General features: G+C 49.1%; 1 protein-coding gene across 2 annotated transcripts in view; it reads left to right on the plus strand.

The window, feature by feature from the left end:
- Positions 1-24,407, plus strand: part of DIS3L2 (DIS3 like 3'-5' exoribonuclease 2) — a 180,299-nt gene that overhangs the window by 149,754 nt on the left and 6,138 nt on the right. For both annotated transcript variants that reach the window (XM_036389136.2, XM_036389137.2), the window contains exons 16-17: positions 20,456-20,639; positions 21,783-21,869. In XM_036389136.2, coding sequence (XP_036245029.1) covers positions 20,456-20,639; positions 21,783-21,869 — 271 coding nt within the window. The remainder of the gene's footprint in view (positions 1-20,455; positions 20,640-21,782; positions 21,870-24,407) is intronic.

Raw genomic sequence — 24,407 nt, forward strand, 5'->3', positions numbered from 1 at the left:
ACTGAATCAAAGGAGTTTGTTGTCTTATCCTGTTTGCTTGGGAAGGAGCTGTAAAACTTCCTTGTTGTCAGTGTTAGGTGTCTGGGTATTTGGTGGCAGTCAGGTAGGTGAGACCATCAGCTGCAGTTGTAATTGAGTCAGAGATGCTGTCTCCATGTGTCATCCCAGAGATCTGTTTACACATCCATTTGTTTAACAATATGTTTGAAAGCCCTCAGCAGCATTTCGGCACCATTTCCCTGGCCTGTATGTGTCTGACTAATGCTCAAGGCAGTGAGCTATATCTGGGCTTGAATTGCCAGCCTGTGCATATGGTTTTCTTAGCAGCCCTGAATTAGATGAGTCTGTGATTAGCCCTTACGAACATGGGAGAGGACAGATGTGACGTGAGAAAGAATGAATAATCATCCCTCCACAAGAGGCACCTCTCAATTTCATCATGAACCCAAGCTGCAGAATTGATTTTGTGTCAAGGAAGGCACTCTCCTGAGCTGGGATCTGGCTAGAAAAATCACCAGACCTCCTAGCTATCCCTCTCCCAGTAGGATTTCTAAGCATGTCCTTTTCTTAATGATTAGGGAAACAGAGTTCTTGTTTTGGCCTGGTCTCTGTGTCACTGAATGCATAGGCAGAGTGCAGAGTGAACTTCTCTGCCAGTAGCAGGTTTTGCTGGCCACCCTGGGTTGTTACAAGCAGGGAATGCTGGGACAGTGGGTGAGAGGATGTGCTGCCTTCTTTTGCTTTGTCAGGAGGTGCTTTGGTACAAAGGATGGAGAGCTGCTTGCAGGGACAGACAGTGGGGTAAGACCGAAGGTGATGAAGGGAATCCTGAGTACTTGGAGCTGGCTGTGATGAGGGATGCTCTGCCTGGGGATAAACCAGCCATTCCTGCTCAGCATCCTGCTGTTGGATTTGTGCTGTCTGCCCAGAGGAGCCAGGGTTTGGGTTTGCCACAGGCAGGACCTCTGTGGTCTGTGCAGTACTGAGTGCCTCGGTTCCCCAGGGCACAGGCAGTGTGAGCTGGAGTAACCCAGTGGATTGTCAGCCAGCTGGGATTGCTCTCTCATAAAGAGCTACTGGCTGAAAGCAGAAGGGTTCAGATTAGAAATAAAGCACACATTTGAAAGGCAAGAGAGATTAACTGGGAAATTGGGCCAAGAGAGGAACAGTGAATTCTCTTTCAAGGACAAATGCTTCTGGAATGTGTTTTAGACCCTGCAAGTCTTTTTTAATGGAGTAGTAGCTACCTGAAGGCCTCCAGGCACACAGCATCAGCTGGTGAAATAATCCTCCCAGTCTCAAATCCCCGACACATTGCTCTGTGTTAATGTAAAAGACCAATTTTGCACTGACATCACTCCTCTCTCCATATACTCTGCTGAGCTGGGCTTTCCATGGACCTTATTGAAATTATGTCCTCACAAATTAGAGGGTGAGAGTGGAACTATCTCTTCTTACCCTCTCCTGAGCAGCTAAGGTCCCAGTTCTATTTTTCCAGCTACTGCTGTGCGTTGTTCTTGGTCCTGCTGCTTTTTCAATGTTTTTTTTTCCACGGTTCAGAGCAGCTACATCAGTCTGGCAATGGATTCCACTCTCTCCACACCTCCCTACTTCTTCTCCATTGAAAAAAGGAACTCCAAGTCACATGCATGTTTTGTGCGCTCAGCCCCTCATTCAAGGTCACCCGGAGTGGGGTTCCTCTCACAGCTTAGCACTTTCACCTCTTTCAACTGGCCATGCATTACTCAGTCTGGAGCCTAATGGATTTGTAACCTGACTTTGCCTGTCTCAGACGTTCCCAGCAATGTAAGAGGATTTGGGCACAACTTCCTTTCAAGTTAATGGAAAGATCTTGCTTGGAAAGAACCTGCTTGAGGATCTGAGTGTACTTTGCATTAATGTTTCCATTAATTTTAATGGAAGTTGGTTTGAAATACCTCAGAACAGCTTTGAACATCTTAAATTTTGTGTCCTTCACCTGTCTCATCTGAAATGCAGCACTCTTAAATGAGCAGCCTCATTACTGGCCAAGATGTGCTGCAAGCTTTTTCTGCCTCTGGGAATGTCCTGTTCTCTGTTGATCCCACTGGACCCCTCACCAGCTCACATGGGGTGGGAGCTCCATGGTCAGCTCCCAACTCAGAGGCTGTTCCTTGCATGGTCTCTGGCAAGTCACGTTGTCTGTTTCTGCTCCACCACCCTCCACAGAGCAAAAGAGAGCAAGAATCCTGCAAGAATCCTCGGGGGCTTTTTTATTAGCATTTAGAAAGCACTTTGCCATCATCAAAAAGAAGGGAATAGAAAAAAGTGAACTTTTATCATTGCCACTCAACTCTCAGTTTCTGCAAAGCTCTGCTGCTGTGGACACGATAACCTGCACATGGTATTTGGCTGGTACAGACAGGTGCAGAGCCCAGCCTGGCTTTTAGCCTGGCTCAGGTCTTGTCTGGCTTTCCTGCTTCTGCAGGGCCACACCAATCTGGGCACTGGCCTAGTGAGCTGAGCAATGCAGGATCCTCCACTTCCCCTCCTACTTTCCTTGCTCTCTGCTCTTCAGCTCCTCCAGTAACTTTGACACTTGAGCACAGCAGTGATGAACTGTCCCTGTACATCTCTGGCTGATCAGATCACTGCTCACTCCTGCCTTGTACAGCAGAGCTCTTGCCTGCCTCTGGCTGCTTGCAGATATTTCTTTCTGTCTCCACTGAGCTGAGCAGAGACCGACATCTCGACTGCTCATCAACCATCCCTGTGGTGAAAACCAGCCCTGGCACAGCTCTTGTACTTGTTGCATCTCTGGGATAATCTCATTTTGCTGAGACAGTCCAGGTTAAGCAGTCTGATGCAGTAAAAGAGTTGATGCAAAACCTGCTCATCTCAACAATCAATTTAGTGATCAACTACACATGCAGTTGTCCTGACTTTCAAGGAAAACCACACTGGCTTAGCCCCTCTGGAAGTACTCCTGGGAAGGACTTTGTGGTAAAATAGGACCTAAAGTGAGGTGAGGATAAGTCGTCCTTAAGGAGTGGTTCATGCTTTATTTAAGCTCAGTGCTCATTTGCAGTCTCTGCTGACAGACAGGCATTGCCTGGTGATGTGTGGCTGGGCACAAGGGTCCAGGTAACAGGAGTAGACAGGGTCCACCATGCACAAAGAAGTCTGGTGTGACTTGTTTGCAGCATAAAGCAGGAGAAGCTGGGAGCAGGCTGCCTGGGCTCACACACTCACAGCCAGGCCAGCCCCAAGTCAGTTCCAGCCTCCAACAATTAGTGAGGCAGATTGAATCTAGATTGATCTTTCTACTTTCACAGAGTGAGCCTATTCAAGCAAGAAATTCTCCTTTCCCTGTGTTTCCATGTTAAAAGGAAGGAGACCTTGTCAGATTTGTGGATAAATGAGAAGAACAGGGCAAGGTAGAAATAAATGTTGTGCTACTGCCTAGGAAGAATCATTAGGACAGAAAGACATCATTGATGTGGCTGGGCTGGGGCCAATCCACATTGCTGTGTTGAAACTCTGCCTCTGGTAAGGGTACTGCAAAAGGCAGGATTCAAAAGGACTCTGCTATTTATTGCACATTTGCAGCTGTTTTGCAGAGAGTCAGAATCTGGTTCAGAGCAAGAGTTTTTGGCACCAGTAACAGCCTGGACCAGAGCAGTGATGCTTGCTGCAGGTATTCAGAGGAATTGCCTCTTGGTGCTGTTCTTTGACAGATGCCCTTGGGTCACTCAGATATTTACAGTCACTGAGAGAAAACTGAGGTTGTGGGAAAGCACAGGAGAAGGGACACGGTGCTTCAGTGAATGTACAGGAGCAGGAATATGGTGCTGAGCTAAGCTGGAGTTTATGTGGGCCTCTTTGGGGCTGAAGTTTTGTGAGGGCAAATGGGAAGTGCAGAGCAGGAGATCAGTCCCTGGTCAAAGCCAGTGGAGGAAGATCAAACATCTGTTTAATGTGTGTGTCACACCAGCTATTCATCCAAACTGTGATGACACTAACAGGGACATTTAACTGAACTGGTTCTGTTCTGCCCTCTCTCTCAGCCACATCCTCTTGCTGCACTGTGATCAACAAGGACAGCAAAGAAACTGGAAAATCGGGCAGGGCATTTTCAAGGAGCCTGGTTAACCCTGAAGGGTGCAGTGCTCTGATCACAGCTTGGCTGCACAAGCTGCTCTGCCCACGCAGCCAAGGCAGGACCTTTGCCACAAAGGGATCTCTCTGTTGCCCACAGTATGCTCAGTTTTTAAGGACACCATAAAAAGCAGTCAGAGAAGTATGACAGAGCACACCACAGCCAAACCAGTTTGGCTTTGCATCACTGCAGACAGCAGCAGGCAGGCCTGGAGAAGACAGCTTGCAAGCTGACTGACCAGAGAGCTGAGCGGGACAAAGGATGCTTGTCCTGAGATCTGTCATGATTGTAGCCATTTCCAAGCTCCCAAAAGTGCAAAGGGATGCTCTCCTAGCTGGCAGAGCAGTGAGGCTCTGTGCATGTTTATCCAGGGCTTTTGCCTGCATGGTGCCAGTGCGAGAGCCGAGAGCTGCTGCTTGTCGTTGACAGCTCAGCTATTGTTGCAAAGTATGATTTAATAGCAAGACTTGATTACAACATGCAAATGTAGCTGCTGGGGGACTATCTCATAGGTTTGTGGAGATTAGCTGTTAAATTGGCCAATGCAAAAGCATTATTAAGCAGAGAACATAATTACTCATCTTGTGCTTCTGTAGTGTATAGAAGAGACAGATTTGTTAAAAGCCAGCAAGTCCTATATGGAAAAAAGGCTTGTGTAAATGCCATATCATGTACTGCTGTATGTTGCAGCATATTTTATTAGAGAAGCAACATTTTATAACAGCATTTGGGAACTTGTGGAAGAAATCCATTATATTATTCTGCATCATAAAAGCAAACCTAATGCCTAGTGTGTGAAGGCTGTGCAGATATTGAAACATCTCCTTTTGGTGGTAGTTGATTGCTTTGATGGAGATTGCATCATATGGATATAAACAAATCCAGCACTTGATATGAAATCTGGGAGCCAGGTTTTAGCCTCATGCATCTGTCTTCTATCTGTGCACGTTCCCTCTGAAATGCATCAAGGTTCCCATTAACACCTTAAATGTAGAAAGTAGAGTCAAAACGAGACTGTCAGCACATACAAAATGAACAATTGGGCGTGTGCTTGCTCTAATGTAATTCCCTTTCAGTCCTAGAGCAGTCTGTGAGGTTTGTAGAATAAAAAGCTCATCTGTGTGTGAGGATGCAGGGAGGAGGGTTGAAGTGTGGGGAGCTCCTTGGTGCTGCAGACCTGATTTGGGAGCTGGCTGTGGTTTGGGGATTTCCTCTTGCCATGGGGCTCTCAGTAGCCCAGGCTGGGCTTGCAGGGGGTGATGCCCTGGCAGCTAGAGGGCTGAAGTCAGATGCCATTTGCTTAGTCAAAGTCCTACACATTTTCAGGAAAATCTTTAAACAGAGGGGTCACGAGGACTGAATTAGGGGAACAGCTTGTTCCTAATGGAGCGTAGTTCCTGTAGTCCCAAGTGCTGGCATGGGAATGGGGTGATGCTGTCAGGGCTGTCATTGCTGCTGTGCTGCAGTGGCTGCTGCTCACCCCTGATTCACTTCACTGGACATTTCCTCTCCAGCATCCCAAATGCTCTGCTGAGGCTTCACTCGTCTTAGCAGAAGGAAGTATCCTCCCAAGCCTAAGTGGGCAAGATAAAGATTTCAAGGGGTTTTGATGAGAAGCTCCTTGCCATTCTTTTGTTGCAGCTCAAGAGCTTTTGTGCACCAGTAATTGCTCCCCAGCAATGGTTCCTGTGGGACTCAGAGCTGAATGTGGAGCTGCTGTGTGAACCTCAGCAGTAAGTCCCAGTCACTCTGAATTTGAATTCATAGTCAGTCCTCCTTCCTCCTTTTGGGTGTGTCCATGCAGATGTAGGCTTGCTCCTCACCTGCTCCAGACTGGTAGATTTGCCACAGCTGGAGGGATCTGCTGTTCAGGTGGTGCAGGCAGGGAAACAATGCTTGTGGCTGGGCTCGTTTTCCACTCAGAGCCATGAAGCACCTGAATCCCAAGACAGCTCACCAGCATCTCCCTACTTTCATTACTCAGTGCCAAAAATACCTGTGAGTGTCAGGGGGTGCAGTTCTGGAAAGGTCTGGTATCAGCTGGGGAAGAGAGAATGGCACATCTTGTCATCAGTGAGCATGAAGGGATGATACCTGCAGCAGGGTGCTGGGAGTGGGTAGAAGCAGGGACTGGGTCTCAGCAGGGGAGACCAGCTGAGGATGGATCAGCCCTGTTGGCAGAGGAGCAGGAAGGGACAGGGGGCAGCATGGGCTGAAATGCTGAGCTAGGGCATCTTAGTCCCTGCACAGGCACATCTCAGTTACAGCTATTTTAAAATAATGTTCATTGATAGTTTGTAATGAAGCCAAAAAGTGGGAGAAACCACATAGCAATATTTCATAAGAGTTTTGCCCCAGTTGCATGAGGGCTGTGTGTTTGAGCTGCCTGCATCTCCTTAAACACCACGTGCACTTTGAGGCTGTGTATCCAGTGATCAGTACTGATAAACGCCATAAACTTCACGTGGTGGTAGAGTTACAAAAGGAGTCTCTGGTAGCCAGGGAGGAGACAGAAGTAATCTACTCCTCTGTTAATCTCCTTTTTTTCTGTGTGTACAGCTTGGGTGTGCAAGAGATCCATCTGTTAAATGGCTGTTAACCTGTTCTCAGAGTCAGGAGTGCAAGAAGTTGTTTGTGTGATCCTCTTCTCTGACAGAACTGGTACTGCCTGCAGGAGATGCCCTTAGCTGCAAACTGAGGTACTCTAGGAAGAGTTGCAGTAGCTCTTGGTTCCATGAAATATAGAGTTTTAGTGCACTGAGTAGTGTAGCACACTTTGAGGCAGGACCTGCTCTTCACAGGTCCTAAGAATTTGCCACTGCTGCTCTGAAACCCTGGGCTGGAATAAGGCTGTGATAATTAATGGAAGTTAAAGTGCTCCTTCTGCCTGTGAGCTGGTTGGAAATGGAAAAGAAGAACCTGTCACAATTGTGACTGGCTCTAAACTACTGTCAGGCTTTCCTCCTTCCCTTCCCCAAGTGGAAAATTGTATTGGAAAGCAGCAGTTAGAGCACTTAAATCTTTCCACAGTTCATTTCAAGCTCCCTTTCTTCTTCCCAGCCGTACCCAGGCCAGTTTGGGGCGCGGATGGGAGTCTCTGGCTGAAACTTCCAGGATGTTAAATAACAATGGGAGAGTGAGTTTCAAAGAGGGTATAATGTGCCTGGATTGCACGTACCCTAAGCTGTATTTCCCATGCTTTGACATTCAGCCCATCCATGCTTCACTCCCGAACTGTTTCCTTTCCATATGGGATCTGTCTTGGTGTGATATGGAGCAAGCCCAGGCTGAAATGGGGTTGGTGCCTCTCTTGCTGTGGAGGACCATGCTCCCACAAGCATCCACAGACAGCAGTAAGTGAGCACATGAAGTGTGGGCAGTAACAGAAGCTGTTGTAACCCCTGTGGTGGTTACCAGATTCTTGTAATCCCTGCCCTTTTCCAGGTTCTTGGATTGTCTGTTTTAACTATTGTGTGTGCCCTTTCTTAACACCTCTTGGCACAGTCATGTTGCTGCTGCAGGCAGTGGTTCTGAGTGGTTTTGTCCCCTGCTGAAACTAGTCAGTGAAGGGCATCTGATGGAGCTTCACCATCCTTCTCAGCTGTCCAGATTCAACAGGTTGATCAGTTGGAGGACGCTTCCAAAGCTTTTACTTGGATGTTATTGAGTAACCCTTGGTAGAGAGCCAAAGGCCCAATTCATAGATCAGACCCACTCCTTAGAGAAGTCTGCTACCTCCCTGGGGCCAAGTTATAAAAGTGAAAACTTCTCACCCTGGTATGGCCCTCAGATATGAGCCATTATTGATTTTTCACGTAGGCAGCAATGATGTTGCAACAAGAAGTCCAAGGGCATTCAAGAGATACTTCAATGGTTTGGGATGACTAACGGATCAGGAGAACAGGCGATACCATCCCTATTCTTCCAGTTACAGGAAATTATAAGGGAAGAAACAGTAAGAACCAGCAGGTCAATCCCTGGCTCCAGGCCTGGGGTCACTGAAGAATATGGGTTTTCCTGCTCAAAGGATACTTTACACAGCACCAGGCCTGCTGGTGACAGACAGGGTGCACATGTCTCAAAGGGGAAAAAGGATTTTTCCCCAAGAGTTAATAGGGCTCATTGGAAGAGAAAGGGAATAAACCAGGGCTTCTTCTAAATGTACATTTCCCCTGTTTGTTCAAGGGTTAAGCAGTCTGAGAGACACAGCACTCATAGCCAGGTATCTGTCAGGCTTGGATTGGAGGCTCACCAAAGCGTAAGGATATATGGTTTTATTTCTGTTTTGTCATTTGGAGATTGCTACTCAATGTCTGTAGGACAAGAAAGCTCCAGGGCATCTTAGGATATGCCCTGTGCTCCAAGAGACGTTGTTGTTTTGGCTTTGCAACATTCAAATGCAAAGTCAAGAACTGATGCCTGAAGTGCTCCTTTTCCAAGGATTAAAAGGCACTGCCAAGGCTTTGCAAGATGACAGTGCTGCAAATCTTACCATGATCCAGTGCTGAGATCCGTCAGTTTCAGCAGCACAAATGTGCTGACGGATCTGTGTGTCTGCTTTCTTGTGATAGTAGATTTTTTTCAGGAGGTTGATCTGTTGAACTCTGGAAGAGCTGGAAGGTAACATTGCAAGAGTTCTTCATTGCACCTAGGTCTTCATTTTAACCAAGCTTCCTTTCGTCTAGTAAAACCCTGACCCAAAGGAGCAGTTCCAGGATATCATCATGGATCTAGCTTTGGTTTCTCTGTTCTTAGATGGAGCTGAGGGATCCATAAAAGTCGATGGAGGAACTAGCTGGAGTAACCAGGTTATGACTGTGACAATCAGGGATGGAGGTATTTGCTAAATTCACCCAGCAGTATCTGAGGCTTTGCAGACAGTAGAGGGACTGGGACACATTACAAAGTCCTTTCTTACAGTGCAGCTCTGGAGAGTCATCATATCCATCTCTGGACTTGAAGGATACAATTGTCCCTTGCTTACAGTGATAGGTCTCATGCCACTCATCCTCACCTGTTATGGTCTCATTGAAACTGCCTCATCTATCCTCATCTGCCATCTGGCAGCAGTAGCTCCATCTGGAGACAAAGAACTCTCTGTCACCCACAGCCACACACCCTCCAAGGTGCTGTTCAGGACCTGCTCCCATGGCTTTCTCCATGGGGTGTCCAGCTCCAGTGGGATGTTGATCCATTTTTACTCAATCCCATTGTGAAAATGAAGCTAATTTCAGCCTGCAATGGACAGGGTGGTAAAATTGCACTGCTGCCTTTAACCTCAGGCTGTCCTTAGACCAAACTAGACTCTTTACAGCCCCTGCATCAGTAAATCAAACGGCTTTTGAATCAATGCACATAAAAGTCAAGGGAGAGAAGTTACAGATGGAAAAGACCCATTGTACCTTGAGCCTGTCCTGCTGCAGAGGGGGTAAGACTCTCTGAGGAATTCAAGGCAAAGCTCCAAGCCTGCTGCCTGAGGCCAGGCAGGGTGAGAGTCCTGCCTGGGGAAATATGTGGGGTGAGGGGAGACTGCCTGAATTTCCTGCAGCTTTTCCATTCTGCTCATCTCTGCATTTTATTCCCTTGGCTTTATTTTTTGGGCAAGAAAATGGATGTTGGTTGTATATTCAACAAACCCAATATGTTCATTCTCCTGATCATTGTTTTTCACTCAGGGCTATGTTTGACTTTTCCTTAGAAGCATGTTTTTCTCACCTAATATTTAGTTTAAGATCGTAGGAGCTGGATATAAAACCTTCTGGGACATTGTAATCTGCCAAGAGGCTGCTTGAAAGCAGAAGTTATCCAGAGTATTTCAGTAGCATATTTAGAAAACATCACCCCCCAAATTCTCTGTTGCCCATTTCCCCTTCATTTCCCTGCCAATTTTTATTGGTTGTTTTAACCCCAATCTGCTGTCAGTGTCCCCCATACCTTGCTTCCCTCCCCCTCGGGTTTCCATGTCTTTGAAAGTCCTGGTAACCAGAAGGTTCATGATTGCTTTGCAATCATTTCAGACCAAGAATAATACAGCCAGAGCCAGCTGGATCCCTTGCTCTGTATTGATACAACTGTTCCCCTTAACCTGCCCACACTCAGTGCTACAGCTGCAAATCTGAGGTTGAACCAGAGCGATGCTGGGCAGTGCTGTGAGCTCTGACCCAGGGAAATGCTGTGAGCCTGGAAAGCAGCACCCCCAGCAGAGCATCCCATGGCCAGGGAGCAGCTACCTTTGGGTGTTGTCTGCTGGGGACCTTGGGAACTTGCTAAGTTACACGTGTTTTTCTGACACGCATCTTCTCAGAACCAGTGGTCCCAGTGGTCGTTCTGATTGCCTTGATCTGCAGCCAATTTCTCTTGAGCAGTCCTCCTCTGGCAAGGCCCTTGCTGAAAGCTGGCCGGTCTGGGTGATTGCTTCTCCTGGAGGTCCCTTCCCAAGAGCCCAAACAATATTTGTGAGCATGGTTAAGAACTGGAACAAGCACCCAGAGAGGCTGTGAGAAAGTTGAAGGTGGGGATTGCTAGAACTCAACTGTAAAAGGCCAGCCTAATCCAACTTTGAAGTTACTTTGCATTGCTTGGATCAGAGACTTGCACCAGAAGAGGGCATTACTTAGCAAGTCACTGCCTGACTTCCACTTCATGAACATCAGGGGTGTATGCTGAGTTGTTGTGCCACCACTGCCTTTGGCTGCCAGATTAAGTAGGTTACTTTCAGTGGTTTTGGTATTTTAAACTCTTTTTTTGTTATCTTTTGTTGTTAATCTCTCAATGAGTTTCTGCAGACTCCTTGTTTGTCCCTGGGTCACATCCTGGTTGGTCGACGTATGCTCTCCCAGTCATTGACTATCTCAGAGTATGCTTCTGGTCTGGAATGTTCATCCAGTATTCTTTATTTCCCCCTTGACCATCAGATTATCTCCTGCTTTGGAAGTAATCAACTCTTTAATGCCAGGTAAACTAGGAAAAAACAAGTCCAAAGGCTGAAGGGTGTAGCACACACAGGATGTGAATATCTCCTCAGCAGGAATGTCTGGGAGAACAGTAGCTGATGGGGAATGTGAAACAGGAAGGCTGGTTCTAGCAGTCTGTGACTCCCTGCGGCACTATCAGTTCTCCGGGTGATTAACTGTTTGTTCCTCCCTTAATGAAAACTTGTCTCAGATGAAACCACCATAATAGAAAGCTGATGTTCTGGAGCATTCCCAAGTGTAGGTTAATATTTACAAGCTATCAGGTTCAGGTTTTATCTCCATCCCTTGCTGGCACAGAGATAAAATCCTTTTAAAAATCCCTTCTGATCTTTCTGGTTCATGACATGGCTTTAGTAAGACACTTTCCATATGGAACGGGTAAATATCTTAATGGAAATGTAAGTTTTTCTCATCATTTCAGGCACTAGTAACAGATGAAGAGCCCCCATGTACCAGGGACCATGGCTTATAAGGCAGCATAAGTGATGGACAGTATCTCTGCAGGATACTTGTGCTAGGAAATGTCAGAATATTATTTCTGCCTCAATGGCTTAAGATCATGTTTACCTAATGGACTTACACTTGCATTTTGCAGGTGTTGTGTTAATATTAATGTGTTGTCTGAATTGTTAATATTTCTTCACTTCAACATTACATTAATGAAGGCTGCAGGGGATGGAGAAAAGACCTGGCTAATTAATTAAATCGGCAAAAAGCATCTTTAACTTTCCATCATGCTGCCCTTTGCTTCCACCTAATGGGTCTTGGCATTTCTGGTCAGCAGCCACGTAACACACGCTGCTGTAGGGAGCACTCAGCAACGCACTTGCTAATTTTTGTGACCCATAAATCACTTGCATAAACTTTTAATGGTGAGGAAAAGTGCCTTTCATTCCTATTTCCTCCTTCCAGTGGGAAAGGCAGTCTGATAACAGGCGGTGCTGTTATGTGTGGGGTTGGAGACTTTCCCGTCAGCAAGGGGCTGTCTGCATTCATTCAGGAATTCTTTCCATTCTCCTCCTAGCCAGACTCTGGATGACATTAGTATTATGTGTCTTGTCATAAGCCGTGCTTTGGGAGCTAGTGGCATATCAGACTGCATGTCTGAGGAATGTGGACTGCCCGGCTTGGACACTGGCTGTGAGGTATCTCCCCTCTTCTCTGCCCCATCCCAGCCCCAGCCTGGCCCTGAGCTCATTCACCCACCAAAAATTACCATGGGCTGGAGAAAACTCGGTTCTCAGGTCCCTGCTCTGGCCCAGGGTGGCTGGGCAGCTCCCTTGCTTGGGAGCATCCTAATGCATTCCCAGATGTAAGGCTTGCCAGCCCAGGTGGTCATTGCTCTTGTGAGACCTGGTAGCTGAGGACAGCACTGTGCATTAGTGATCCATCTTTATCCCTTCCCTGTGGCTCTGCAGAGCAAGGCCCTTGGCATCATAGCTGCCTCTGAGAGCCAAGATCTTGGTGACCTGGTGGCTCCTTGGAAAGACAAACTGGATCTGACACAGATCTGTGGAAAGCAGGACTGGGACTCCCAACTGCGCAGCTTCTGGAGATGCAAGTATTGCAAACTCTTTCCCGTTGTCTTCGCCACAAAGGTGAAGGGGTTGTGCATTCAGGGAGGGTTTTTAACATTGCTGTCCCTTTGAGGCTGACACTCAGGACAAGTGGGAGGTCAGTGTGGCAGTGCCAGGCACACCTGAGGACTGGAGACATTCCTAGAAGGGGATGCATATGAGGCTGTGTGCCCACTCTGAGCGAGAGGCGCTCCAGGGGCTTCTTTGGGGCCCATGCAAAAGGGGATGTCTTGATCTAGGAAGGCCATTCCTGGATGGAGATCTTCCTCTGTGTGTGATGCTGAGAGTAAAGTCCTCTGCCCTGGGCTCAAAAATGTGGTAGTTGTGAGAAAATTGTGGAGAACAGTGGAGCTGAGACTGAGGGAGCCTGCTGAAATTGTGCCTCCCCATCCTGTGTGGCCCAGCATATGCATGCAGGTCTACGCTTTCTTCCCTAGCCCACAGCAGCTGAAGACTCTGTTGTGGCACAGAGGTGCACTTGAGCACCACGCCAGGAGTCTGAAGGTTGTCACCAATTAGCATGGAAAGGAGCAGACTGCAGTCATATTAACCTTTAATGAAGAGGCACAGCCCGCAGTGACTGCGTCCTCTGCAACACCAACACTTCAGTCCAAGGATGCTTCCTTTGCCATTTGAATCCCGACAGGAGGGAGGATGGTAGGACGGGCAGGTATTGACTTTAATTCCTTCCATATGAGCCACAGATGAGGGTGAGGAGCTCCAGGCTGGGCAAGGGGCCTTTTCCACCCACACAGCTGAGAGCCAAGAGGTCCCAAAGGCTCTGTGGCCACTTGTGCCGTCCAGTGCTGCGACATCTGGCCTGACGCTGTGCTGCCAGATGTACTCAGCAATTTCATTTAACAAGGCTGCAAAGTGGCGCTGATAATTTCAAAGAAATTCAGTCAAATGGCTGAGGTTTTTCTAGTGGTCTTAATCCCTCTGTGCAAACCAGTACATCAGGCTTTAAGCAATTAATTCCTAATCATGCCAAATGCCTTCAGGAGCCCAGCGTCAGCATTGAGAACTTAAAACAGTTTTCCACTGCACCACAGATAATTTGGATAAAGCAAAGAGAGCAGTCTTGTGGCATTTCCAGCCTCAAGGTGTGAGAGTGGTCCATAAGTGACATTTGTATTCAGAGAACCCTCCCATGCATTTGTGTTGTAGGCATCTATTACTGGGAAGGCACCATAGCTAATATAAAGGGCATTCTTTACACCCCGGAAAGGGTGTTCATTATAGGGAAAAGCCATTCTAGCTTAGTAAGAAATGAATCTAAAACTGCCTCAGAGCTGCTATTCTCATCAAGTTTCAATGGTAGCAGTTTTAACCAAGAGTTAATTGAGCAATCTCAGAAAGTGGAGTAATTCCATTATTCAGCTATGCTTTGTACAAGGCTACTGCTAGCTGTGAGAGGAGCACAAATGACTTTCATCAAGCCAGGAACCGCCAGCATTCTTGCCTTTTACTACTTTTTCTTTCAAAAAAAAAAAGTAGGTCTTTTGGTCTTTTGGCAACTGTCATTGGCAACGGGAGCTCCACACCAACATTGCAAGGCTCATATGTAACACTGTAATCCAATTTTTTTGGATAATAGGGGATTTGATTTTCATGGCTCTTCAGGCAGCAGTGCTGTTCCAGAGTGGATGGCTGAAGATGCTCCTGTTTGTTGGGTAGGCAGAGTGTCACCAAGAAAACAACACACTGCTCTTGCATAATTTTGCATGGAAAAGAGCCATTGCAAGTGCCGGCCCAGCTACTCACCAAAGAGCATAATTGTGTCATTGGCTGCACTCTCAGGAGATGTGGGATTAGCTAATGTTGGTTTTAGAAGAGCTTTTATAGAAAGCTCTCAAGTTCCTCTGCTTCATGGAAGAGCTGTAATCAAAAATAAGCGAACACGATTTAAGGAAGAAAAAGTCATACCACATCCAGCATCTTTGGACCTAACACCTTGGGAGAGGGTTTGTTGGTTGAGCCATGGTGCTGTTTCTTTACTGTTTTCCTTCAGCTGATGCTGCTCGTGTTGGACGTGAACAGGACTATTTGCAGCCTTCTGTGGAAGGTGACTTCGTGGGTGAATGCAGCAGGATTTAGAGTCCCATTCGCAGGGGGGTGGCTGTAGATCTCCCATTTGGTGTGAGATTGTGCTGTAACAATAATCCCTTCCAAGCCAGCAGAGAGCAGGGGCTCCCAGCAGTGTACTGCCCTTGGCAAGGGGACACAAATCCATCAGTGTCTTTAGAGCTCTCTCAGAAACACACAGACACATCAGGGCTGCCTTTCTCAGCACCAGCTTTCCATGACACTGTTTGGTTCAAGTGTGACGCTGTCAAAGCTATACTGTCCTAACCCTGCTTGGACCCAGCATGGAGCTGGACACACTTGAGGCAGGCACATAGATATAGGCTGAGAAACAGGATGCCTTTGGCTGCAGGTTGAAGCACTAACCCATGCTGATCTGGGATGGTAAATCTATCTGTAGATAGGAAGAAATTTGAATAGCAGAAGTCTTGTTCCTTTTGTAGGAGGGAGTGCGTGCTATGAGAGACAAGATGGAGAGGAGCACATGAGGTAATTGTGATGGATTAGGAGAAAGAAGTTTGATAACCTTTGTAGAAGAGGTTGGTCACATTTGGCTCTGGTCGGAACTGCTGGAAGAATGCTGAAGATTTGCTTGGTGGCAGCTCACCCAGCCAGAGGGATCACCATTGAAAGGGAGGCTCAGACTCCAGCTCAGAACAGTTCAGCTCTGTCCTTTTGGGAGCAGGTTTCCACAATGAGCTACACATGAAGAAAAGACCAAATTCTCCAGCCCATCAAAAGCAAAGAAGCCTGGCATGGAAGAGCTGTGTGGTGTTTTGGGTTTATCTCTCGCACCTCAGCTGTGATAACTCTTCCAACACCTGGATATACCCATCAGTTACATCTTGTAGGAGGGGATGGAGGTGTGGAAGGCATTGTGGGGGAACAGCTGTGCTCATCTGTCCAGCCCCACCTGACTGCATTTTGGTCTGAAGTCCCTGGGTCTGTTATCCTACTGGAACAGCACATGTTTTAGTGTCCTTTTGCTTTAAGGAAGCTGCCTGCCTCCTTCCTGCACTTACTGGATTGCACACAAAGTACTCCTTGTCTCTCCCTTTCAGCAAACCCTTCTTAGCTAACGTCATTTGTCAAGTTAATCAGGGAGAGTGGACACTTCCATGGCTGCTGTGCAGCCTAGCTGCATTGCCATGGAGACAAGCAGGCAAATAGGCATTTTACTTGCCCTGCCTCTCTTTGCAGATTTGCCATGAAAAAACAATATTTTATTTGCCATCAACCAAACAACTTGCTGAGGGCATCAGTAGTTTTTCAAAGTTGCTATCTGGAGATTGGGAAGGGTCTACCTAACATTTAATGGAGCAAATAGTAATGCTGAAACTAAAGCAGGTCAAGAGTCTGAATGTGTAGCTCCTCTTCCCACATCCCTTAGATGTTTGGCACTGGCAGGAGTTGTCTGAGAGGAATTACAGTCCACTAGCTTGAGTTTTGGGATGTAATCAAGATGTCATCAGTCCTCTTCAGTGGATGGTTTCATAGGTGACTGTTTCCCTACAGAAGCTATCAAAAATACTTTGAAAGCACCAAGACTCATGTTTAAGAGCATCTCAGGAGCTTGAAATCTCCCCAGAAGTTGGTGAGGTGTAGGCACTGGCATGCCTTGATCACATTTGAAACTCGGATGAGTGTGAGCCCATACACTCCAGCTGACCTCTTGCATAAGGCAGGCTGAGGATGAGTTTCATTCACATAACTCACAAGCAAAATCTGGATATTGAAGGAGCTGACAGGAGATGTACATACTACAGAACTCAAAAGCCATCCCATCCCTCCCTCTCCTTGCCCTCACATGTTAAGTGATGCATGGAACAGGTTTAGAAATGCTCCCTCCTGCAGCGTGGTTAGCAGGACAGCTGGGATCTGCAGGCACCTATGGGAGGGACAGCCACCTGTTGTCCCCTGGCCCTGTCTGTGGGATGGCCGAGGAAGCCTCACATCAGCACAGAAAGGGCAAAAGTTCAGATCAGATTGTTTATGGGATTTTATGGAGCCAGGAGCCAAGGATAGCTCAGCTAATCCAGAGGAAACTGTAGTGATGGCGTTAGAATGCATTTCACATGGGATTCATTCAGCGCGCGTTCAGATGGACCAGTCTTTCTGTCTCTGTTTTTTTAGCCATTAAATATTTTTCTTTGTACTCCTGTCTGCCAGCTGCACTGAGCCAGACTCCAAGCTGGGCTGTTTTAAGAAAAAAACCCACAGAAACCCCAAAACCTCTTGTCGTTTGACCTGCTGACAAGTTAGCAGGGTTTCAGCACAGCTCCCAGCAGCATCAGCAGCAGCCACTGGGCTGGGTCCATGCTCTGCCAGCCAACCTCTGCTCCCACCAGCCCAGCATTGCTTTTCTCCAAGCCACAGTGTAGTGCTTGCTTAGTTGAAGCCCTGGTGAGAACATGAGCTAAAAGTGCAACTGAAAGGCCACATGGGGAGGGCAGGAAGGCAGCAGCTTTTCTGTACCCTCCAGCTCTTCAGCACCTGAAGCCTTGCTGCTTTCATGGGCAGTCCTAGCCCTGGCTCATCCTCCTGAGTCACCAACATCCCATGCAGTCTCAGTGTGAGCTCTTCTTGGGATTAAGGTTTTCCTTTCAGGTGCAGTGAGGTCACCACATTAAGTTGTTTCATGCAGATCTTGCCTCCTGTCTGTGTCCTGAGCCCCAGACTCCATTGCTCTGCTGGAGCAGGTAGCTTGGCTTAACTCCCATCACAGGTGCCAGCTCCTTCACTGTCCCCTGTTCCCTGTTCCCTCTAACCCTGGCAAGCTCTCACATGCTCTGGATTACCCCAGCTGTGACTTGTGCCTACTGGAAGCTGCTTTTCTTTCCCTGAACTCCTGATGTTTAGAACAAATCTGACTAGGAGTTATAGAGCAACCCCATACTCTTCTTCCCTTTCAAGCTTGCAGGAATGCTGCAGCAGGGTGCATTTGGGGAGCAGCTCCATGACCCTGCAGTGATCCAGAGCTTGGAAGAACCCTCTGTCCCTGCAGGGGGCTTTGGCATCAGCCCCCAGGGCATTGCAGCCTTCCCAGGGCACTCTGGTTTGTTACTCTGAGCTGACACAAACCAACCCATCAGATCCTGGGGCTTCTTTTCCCCCCAGATACAGGAGTGTCCAACCTTATCCGTGTTACCTGATCCTTGAAAGCCTGAACTGCAGATGCATCTCCCAGAGCCTGCCTCTGCCTTTGGGTGAGAGAGCAAGAATAGCTTTTCAGTTCTGAATATCTGTGGTCACATCCTGCACTCCCCGTCATGGGTGCAAAGCTCCTGGGTGCTTCCCAGGATGGGATTTTGCAGAGCAGAGTGGGTACTATGTGCTGTAAGTTTTACTTCAAGAATAAAAGCATCCCTGGCAGGAGGGTGCTCAGGTGTGAGCTTCCATTCAGTACCTACAACATCAGAACAAGGATATCTCCTGGAAATTGTAAAAGCCCAAGCCACAGAATGATAAAACAAAATGCAGAACTTAATAATCAGGTGGAAATTACATCCAGCCAAAAGTGTCACTGTGGATGGGAGATGAAGGGTTTACACTCCAGTGCTCCTCAGGAACAGACACACCAGGGTCTGCTGCAGCATTTGCTCACAGTGTTCTTCTCTGGGACATGCAATGAGCACGTTGCCTGTGACAAGGAGATTTTGTTCACAGGTGTTTTTTGCTTTGTCCTTAAAAATGGGCTTGCATCTCCTTCCATAGAGGCCGCAGTTCAAGGGAGATGCAGGGGGACTCCATGGCCAACCTTTGCCCAAGTGTGCATCTGTGTAGCTGAGGCTGATGCTGGAAATGCCTCCCTCTTTGCTTGCACCAAAGCCCATGGGAAGGAGAGGTGCAGCCTGTTGCAGTCTGCCCCGTTTTCTGTGCCTCACTGTGACCTGGCTCGGGCAGAAAGGGCTTCCCAGGTGTGAGCATGGGCTGGCACAGCCTCACACCTGTCCTCAGGCCATGCTCCCCACGTGCTGCTCGGTGTCCCCTACTCTCAGGAGATGGGGATGGCCATGCCATGACCCACTGCCTGCCACTGGCTGTCCTGCGGCCAGGGTGCCCAGTGCCCCCGGGCCATGCTGTCCCACACTGTCCCGGACCCCCTGGAGCCGGTGGCCATAGAGGGACCGAGGTTGCCATCTGCCGGTTCTGCTGCACAGGAACAGCAACAGCCTGGCTCAGCCCCCTTGGAAGTGGCCCCTCAGGAGTTGTCCTGATCCTGCTCAGCATTGCCCACCTGCGACCCAGCCCTTGGCCTTTGGCAGCATGTCCCCATGGGCCGGTGTTCCAGGGGACAGGGCAGGCAGCCCATTCCCATTTAGACCGTCCTGCCCTGCCCTGCCCACACTGCCCCTAGGCCAGGATGTCCCTCCTGCCCTCCCTGTGGGGCCTGAAGTGTTGACCTCTGGCACAAAACCCTCTGTGAGAATCCACAGGGCTCTTAATAAGGGAGCTCCTTCCCATTAAAGACTAATATTTCTACTGCTGATGATCACTCTCAGGTGCTTATTTCTCCTCCGGGCTTGCCTTTATTTCCTTTCTCTTTCTAGTTTTTGGCAAGTACTCCCAGGCTGAGAAGGTATGACTGCTGTAGGAGTACCCCAGGAGTGCAGCACACTGTACATCTCACCTGGGCAGTCTCCCCAGCAATGGCCAGGGTTGGGAGCTGCAGGAACACCAGCTGCAGCCCTGGTCCCCCAGCCAGCCCTGCAAAATCACTGCTTTGCCTGCAGGAGCAACGAGGCTGAGCTGGCACAATCAGCAATAGCTCACTCAGGCATTGCTGGGAGGATGAGGTTACTTCTGTAAATCTATTATCTTTTTTGGCAATTAGCAGCAGTTAGGAGCCCTGGGAATACATGCAGGAAATAGCAGGAAGCCCAGTTAAGCACATCTCTGGCTTATCAAGCCCAGTTAAACAAGTCCCCCGTGGCACAGCCCTGCCGCTGGTAGCACAGCCCATACACACGCCAAAGATGATCTTTAGTGCTGGGATTGCTTTCCTGAGCACTGTGCAACCCCAGAGGTTTCCATTCAATGCATGTACCTTCAGAGATGGAAAGTGAGGGGCTCACCCCAGCCTCGAATACCCCAGCTCTCTGGAGATTGTATGGAGGAACCTGTGGAGTCCCTGGATGCCAAAGGCAGCCCTGCTGGAGCAGCGCTGGTGTCTCGTCCTGCCTGGGGACACTGCTGTGCTGTGGGTGGGAGCCTGGCGTGGGGCAGGGCTCAGTGCCTGGGCCTGGCCACACATGTCGAGCTGGGGATGGGGGAGCGAGCGAGGCGCTGTTTGCTCTGGCCCAGGAAGACAGAGATGCGTGTTTGTTTTCTGTGCTATCTCTCACACGGCGTTTGTTTTGCTTGTCAAGCATTTCAGGAGATAAAATGACCTAAAGGGAGATTATTTTATCCTAATTTAAGCTGTCAATTTATCACTGACTTCTGCTTGTCTGCGCCAGCAGGACAGCTTACTCTGAGTCCCTGGGGAAACCTCTGCTAGAAAGTGAGAATTTGGGGGGATTTGCTGCAGTCTCACAGCTAATCTGTGCTTATGTCAGCAACTACAAGCTGCTCCCCTGTCCCCTTGTGTCATATTAGTTCCCATCACTGTGGACTGGCTTGGCTTCCCGGGGGCCTCCCCTGTCTAACCTGGGCCTGGGGTTGTTTTTCTCGTGCCGCAGGCTGGTGGAAGAGTTCATGCTGCTGGCAAACATGGCTGTGGCCCATCAGATTTACCGCTCCTTCCCCGAGCAGGCCTTCCTACGCCGCCACCCCCCGCCCCAAACCAAGCTGCTGAAAGACCTCATGGACTTTTGCAACCAAGTCGGCCTCGACATCGACTTCAGCAGCGCGGGGACCCTGCATGTGAGTGGCCTGGCAGGGCTGTGGGGACAAGGGTGGGCAGCTACGTGATGGCATGCTCATGGCAGCATGTGCTTTATTCCCTGGCCCTCTCTGCCCAAGCACAGCTAACAACTATGCCATGCCAAAACAAAACACCTCCCTCACTCACTGTTGATCCCATTAGCACTGGGCAGGGGTGGCCCAGCCTGGCCGGGTCAGCCATGTTGTGCACAGAGATTAGAGCAGGGTAGGAAGGACCTTGCAAGTGACCCCTGCACTGCCCTCCCTGCAATGGATAGGATGTTTCAGTGCAGGAGCACTCACCGGGACACCCAGATTTCCTTCTCTGAGCAGGGAATTAGCTCCATAGCACAAGGAAAGTAGCTCTTCATGGGGCTGTTTCTGTCTGGGCTGGTGCAGATCTCAGGGAGAGCAGGGTGGGCAGTGGAGTGACTGGGAAGGACTAGAGAGCAGTGCTGGGAAAGGTCAGATGCAGCCAGCACAAGAAATGTCCAACCACTCCTGTGCTGAGCATGTCCTGAGGCTGAACTCCAGCTGAACAGCACCGCGCAGCTTCCAGGACTTTCTTTACTCACCGCAACTGGACTGTGGATAATCCTCCGTTAATCCCATCCCCGCTGGCTCCTGCACGCCCCTCCAGCAGCTGGGTCTGCTTTCCCTGCTTGCTGGCTGTGCCCAGCCTATATCAGCAGAGGCAAGGCTGCTCACTCAGCTCCTCTCCTGCACTTTGAACCCTCCAGCCCTTCCTCACTGCTACCCCCAGGCAGTGACCTCCCATATCCATGTCTCCCCAGAGTCCCATTAGTCCCTGTGCTGAAGTTCTCAGCAGCTGGATGGGAGCCAGGCACCAGTCAGGAGAGGGTTTGCTTCCTCTCTGTCACACTGCACAACTGGGGGCAGAGCCAGCAGTCCCCATGCCCTGCTGCTCCCTGCCACTGACCCCAGGAGGAGAGCCAGTGCTCAGGACTGTGTCCTACTGGGGCTGCTGGGACCACAGCAAAGCCCAATTTCATGTGCACCTTTTGGCTTACAAGGAAGGGGAATTTGACTTTGACAGGCTGCTGTTAGCATCAGTAAGGTCTGCTTGGGTCCCATTATCACCATAACATGCCAACACTGAATGCTCTCTCTTTTCTCCTCCAGAAAAGCTTAAGTGAAACATTTGGTGCTGACAAATATTCCAGAGCAAGGAAAGAAGTGCTGACCTACATGTTCTCCAGGCCCATGCAGGTGAGAACAATGTTGTGCTGTTGGGCATGTCTGCTTGTAGCTTTCTGCTGTGGCTTTATCTTCAGTCCTCGTCCCTTCTGAGTTATCAGGGTGGTTGTTGCACACAGAGGGAGTGAATGAATACTGAATGTGGTGTTCCAGGGCTGCCAGCAGCTTCCTCCAGTGCCTCCAGCCCTGTGCAGCTGGCACTGGAGGCACTGGAGCAACAAAGCTTCACTGGATGGCAAGGTCAGGCTGAGTCTTTCCTCACTGCCCACAGTGTTCCTGTTATTACTGGTTGGGATATTTCACCCTTGAAGTTGCATGAAGGCTGTTAGGAGACTCACAAGGACCCAGCCCTGTGAACAGCTGGGGTGGGCTCCATGGTTCATGTTTGTGTCATTTCTTCACATCATGGTATTCCAACTAGTCCAAAGAAGGAGTTAAGAGTAGGGGTGTGCAGCTGGCCATAGGCACAGTCTGGTACCTGCTCTTGGAAGAAGGAAAGTTCTGGAAACCCTTCAGTCTCCCTCCAGCCCAGGTGGCTTTCTTTGACAGTCTCTAAAATGGAGGCTTGTGCTGCACACACCAGTTGTCATGTTTGGTGCATCTGTAGCTCAGCACACTTAGTTGGGTGTTTATCACCATCATGAATAGTTTTTGTGAGGCATCAGCTGCATTTGCAGCTGGGCACGGCACAACCTCTTCTGAGGAAAGTCCTACCCCGTGGGGGAAGGAGCACGTTCCTGAAATGATCTCTCTGCTGTGGCCTGCTTATCACTGCAGGAATGAATCATCTTCCCAACATCACTCATTTGACTGTCACTCTTGTAATTAGCTTATTTGCTTCATTTACTCATTAGCAGTGCCTGAAGTCCTGCTGTGTTTCCGGGACTTATTGCTTGTTTGCAAATGGTGCTGGGCTATGAGGCTGTTTAATAAATCTTCCTCTCACATGTGTCCAGCTCAGGAGGGCTGCTTTGTAAAGAGCAGGAAGTGTCCTCTGGAGCTGGATGTGTTGTCCCAGATCCTGTATCCTGCTTTGGGTTATCCTGGTCCCTTCTGTCACATCCTCCTTTTCTGGTGGAAGGTGCACTGGTGACATGAGTTCCTTTGATTCCCTCTCTGGTCTTGCTGACTGTGGCACAAGCCTGGGCTTTGCCAGTAGCAGCACATGGAGCAAGCCTGGCTGCTGGCCAGGATGGATGAGCAAGGAGAAAGTTCTGCAGTGGCACCAAGGAGGAGATGGGCTTTTGGGGACCCATGGACTTGCTGAGATCTTGCCATTGTGGTGTCCTGAGACTGTGGTTGGAGAAGTGGTGGGAGTACTTTCAGATACCACACAGTGGCTCTCATTAAGATTTAGCCTTGTGAATGTGTTAGATTTCATTACATGAAAGAGCTATCAAGGTTTTGGGGATGAAGTCTTCTGCAGAGTAGATACCAGACAGAGAAAGAAGCACTTTTAAAGGAGATATTCCATGAGACATGATTTTGGCAGGAATTAGTCTTGTTCCATCATCAGAAGACAAAGGTGTCTGTGTGTTCAGGTGTGCTGTGCAGTCCACCCATACGTGGCAAACCTGCTGCCTGGCACACTCCCATGATAGGCAAAACACTTGGAAAGGGGCAGACAGCTTCCAGGAGGAAGGAGCTTTCCCTGAGAGGAGTGATTTTTTTGCTGTCTGCCACCAGCATGAGAGCAGATGGAAGAACCAGCCCCATCCTGCTGGATGTCATGGTCCCTCATGGGGGAGAGGACAGATTTGAGTGTTGGCAGCTGCAGAGCACAGCCACTGAGGGGCCCAGGCTGGTGGTGAGGGCTGGGTCATTGCTCTGGCAGATGGTGCAGCGAGACCGTCTGGTCGGGGCACCGAGGAGTCACCTGTGTCCCTGCACATGTCACAGCTCCCAGTGATAAAGCTGATGCTTCAGGGACAAGGCTGCAGCTAAATCAGCCTAAACAACCTGTCCACGGGTTTAACCCCTGGTTGTGCCAAGCCTGTGTCTTCCCTCTTCACTGTGTGCTGGTGGTCAAGACATCAGCCTCTGGGAGGAGGAGGGAGATGGGAAGCAACTGGTAATGTGTGTGCCTGAGGGAAGGCCTGGATTGGCATGCCAGGAGCCCTGTAACAGATGAAGGAGCAGTGACACACCATTTTTCAGGGGCTCAGTCACTCGGGGATTCAATCTGTCCGTGAAAGCAAAGCTGCCCCTGGTTGGCTGGGGCTGATTTATTTCCAGGCTCCTTGCAGTTCTCCAGGGATTGCAGCAAACTGTGGGGATTTGAGACCTCTTGTGAGTCAAATCTGTTAATGAGAAAACATCTGCTTCATGCCAGGCTGATGTCACTGGGTTGTGCTGTCGCAGTGGTGAGGATGGGTGTCAGATACACACTGGACTGGGCTCCCTGCAGGCTGCAGCCCTTCCATGGCCTAGGGCAGTATTTTTGCTGGGACACTCAAGCTGCTGCAGATGTCAGTGAGAGCCATGGGCTGCCAAAAAGCTGTCCAAAATGGTGCTGGACCCCACAGTGGCCAGTATATCAATGAAGACAAA

Source organism: Molothrus ater, chromosome 10 (genome assembly GCF_012460135.2).
Source record: "Molothrus ater isolate BHLD 08-10-18 breed brown headed cowbird chromosome 10, BPBGC_Mater_1.1, whole genome shotgun sequence".
NCBI lineage: Eukaryota > Metazoa > Chordata > Aves > Passeriformes > Icteridae > Molothrus > Molothrus ater.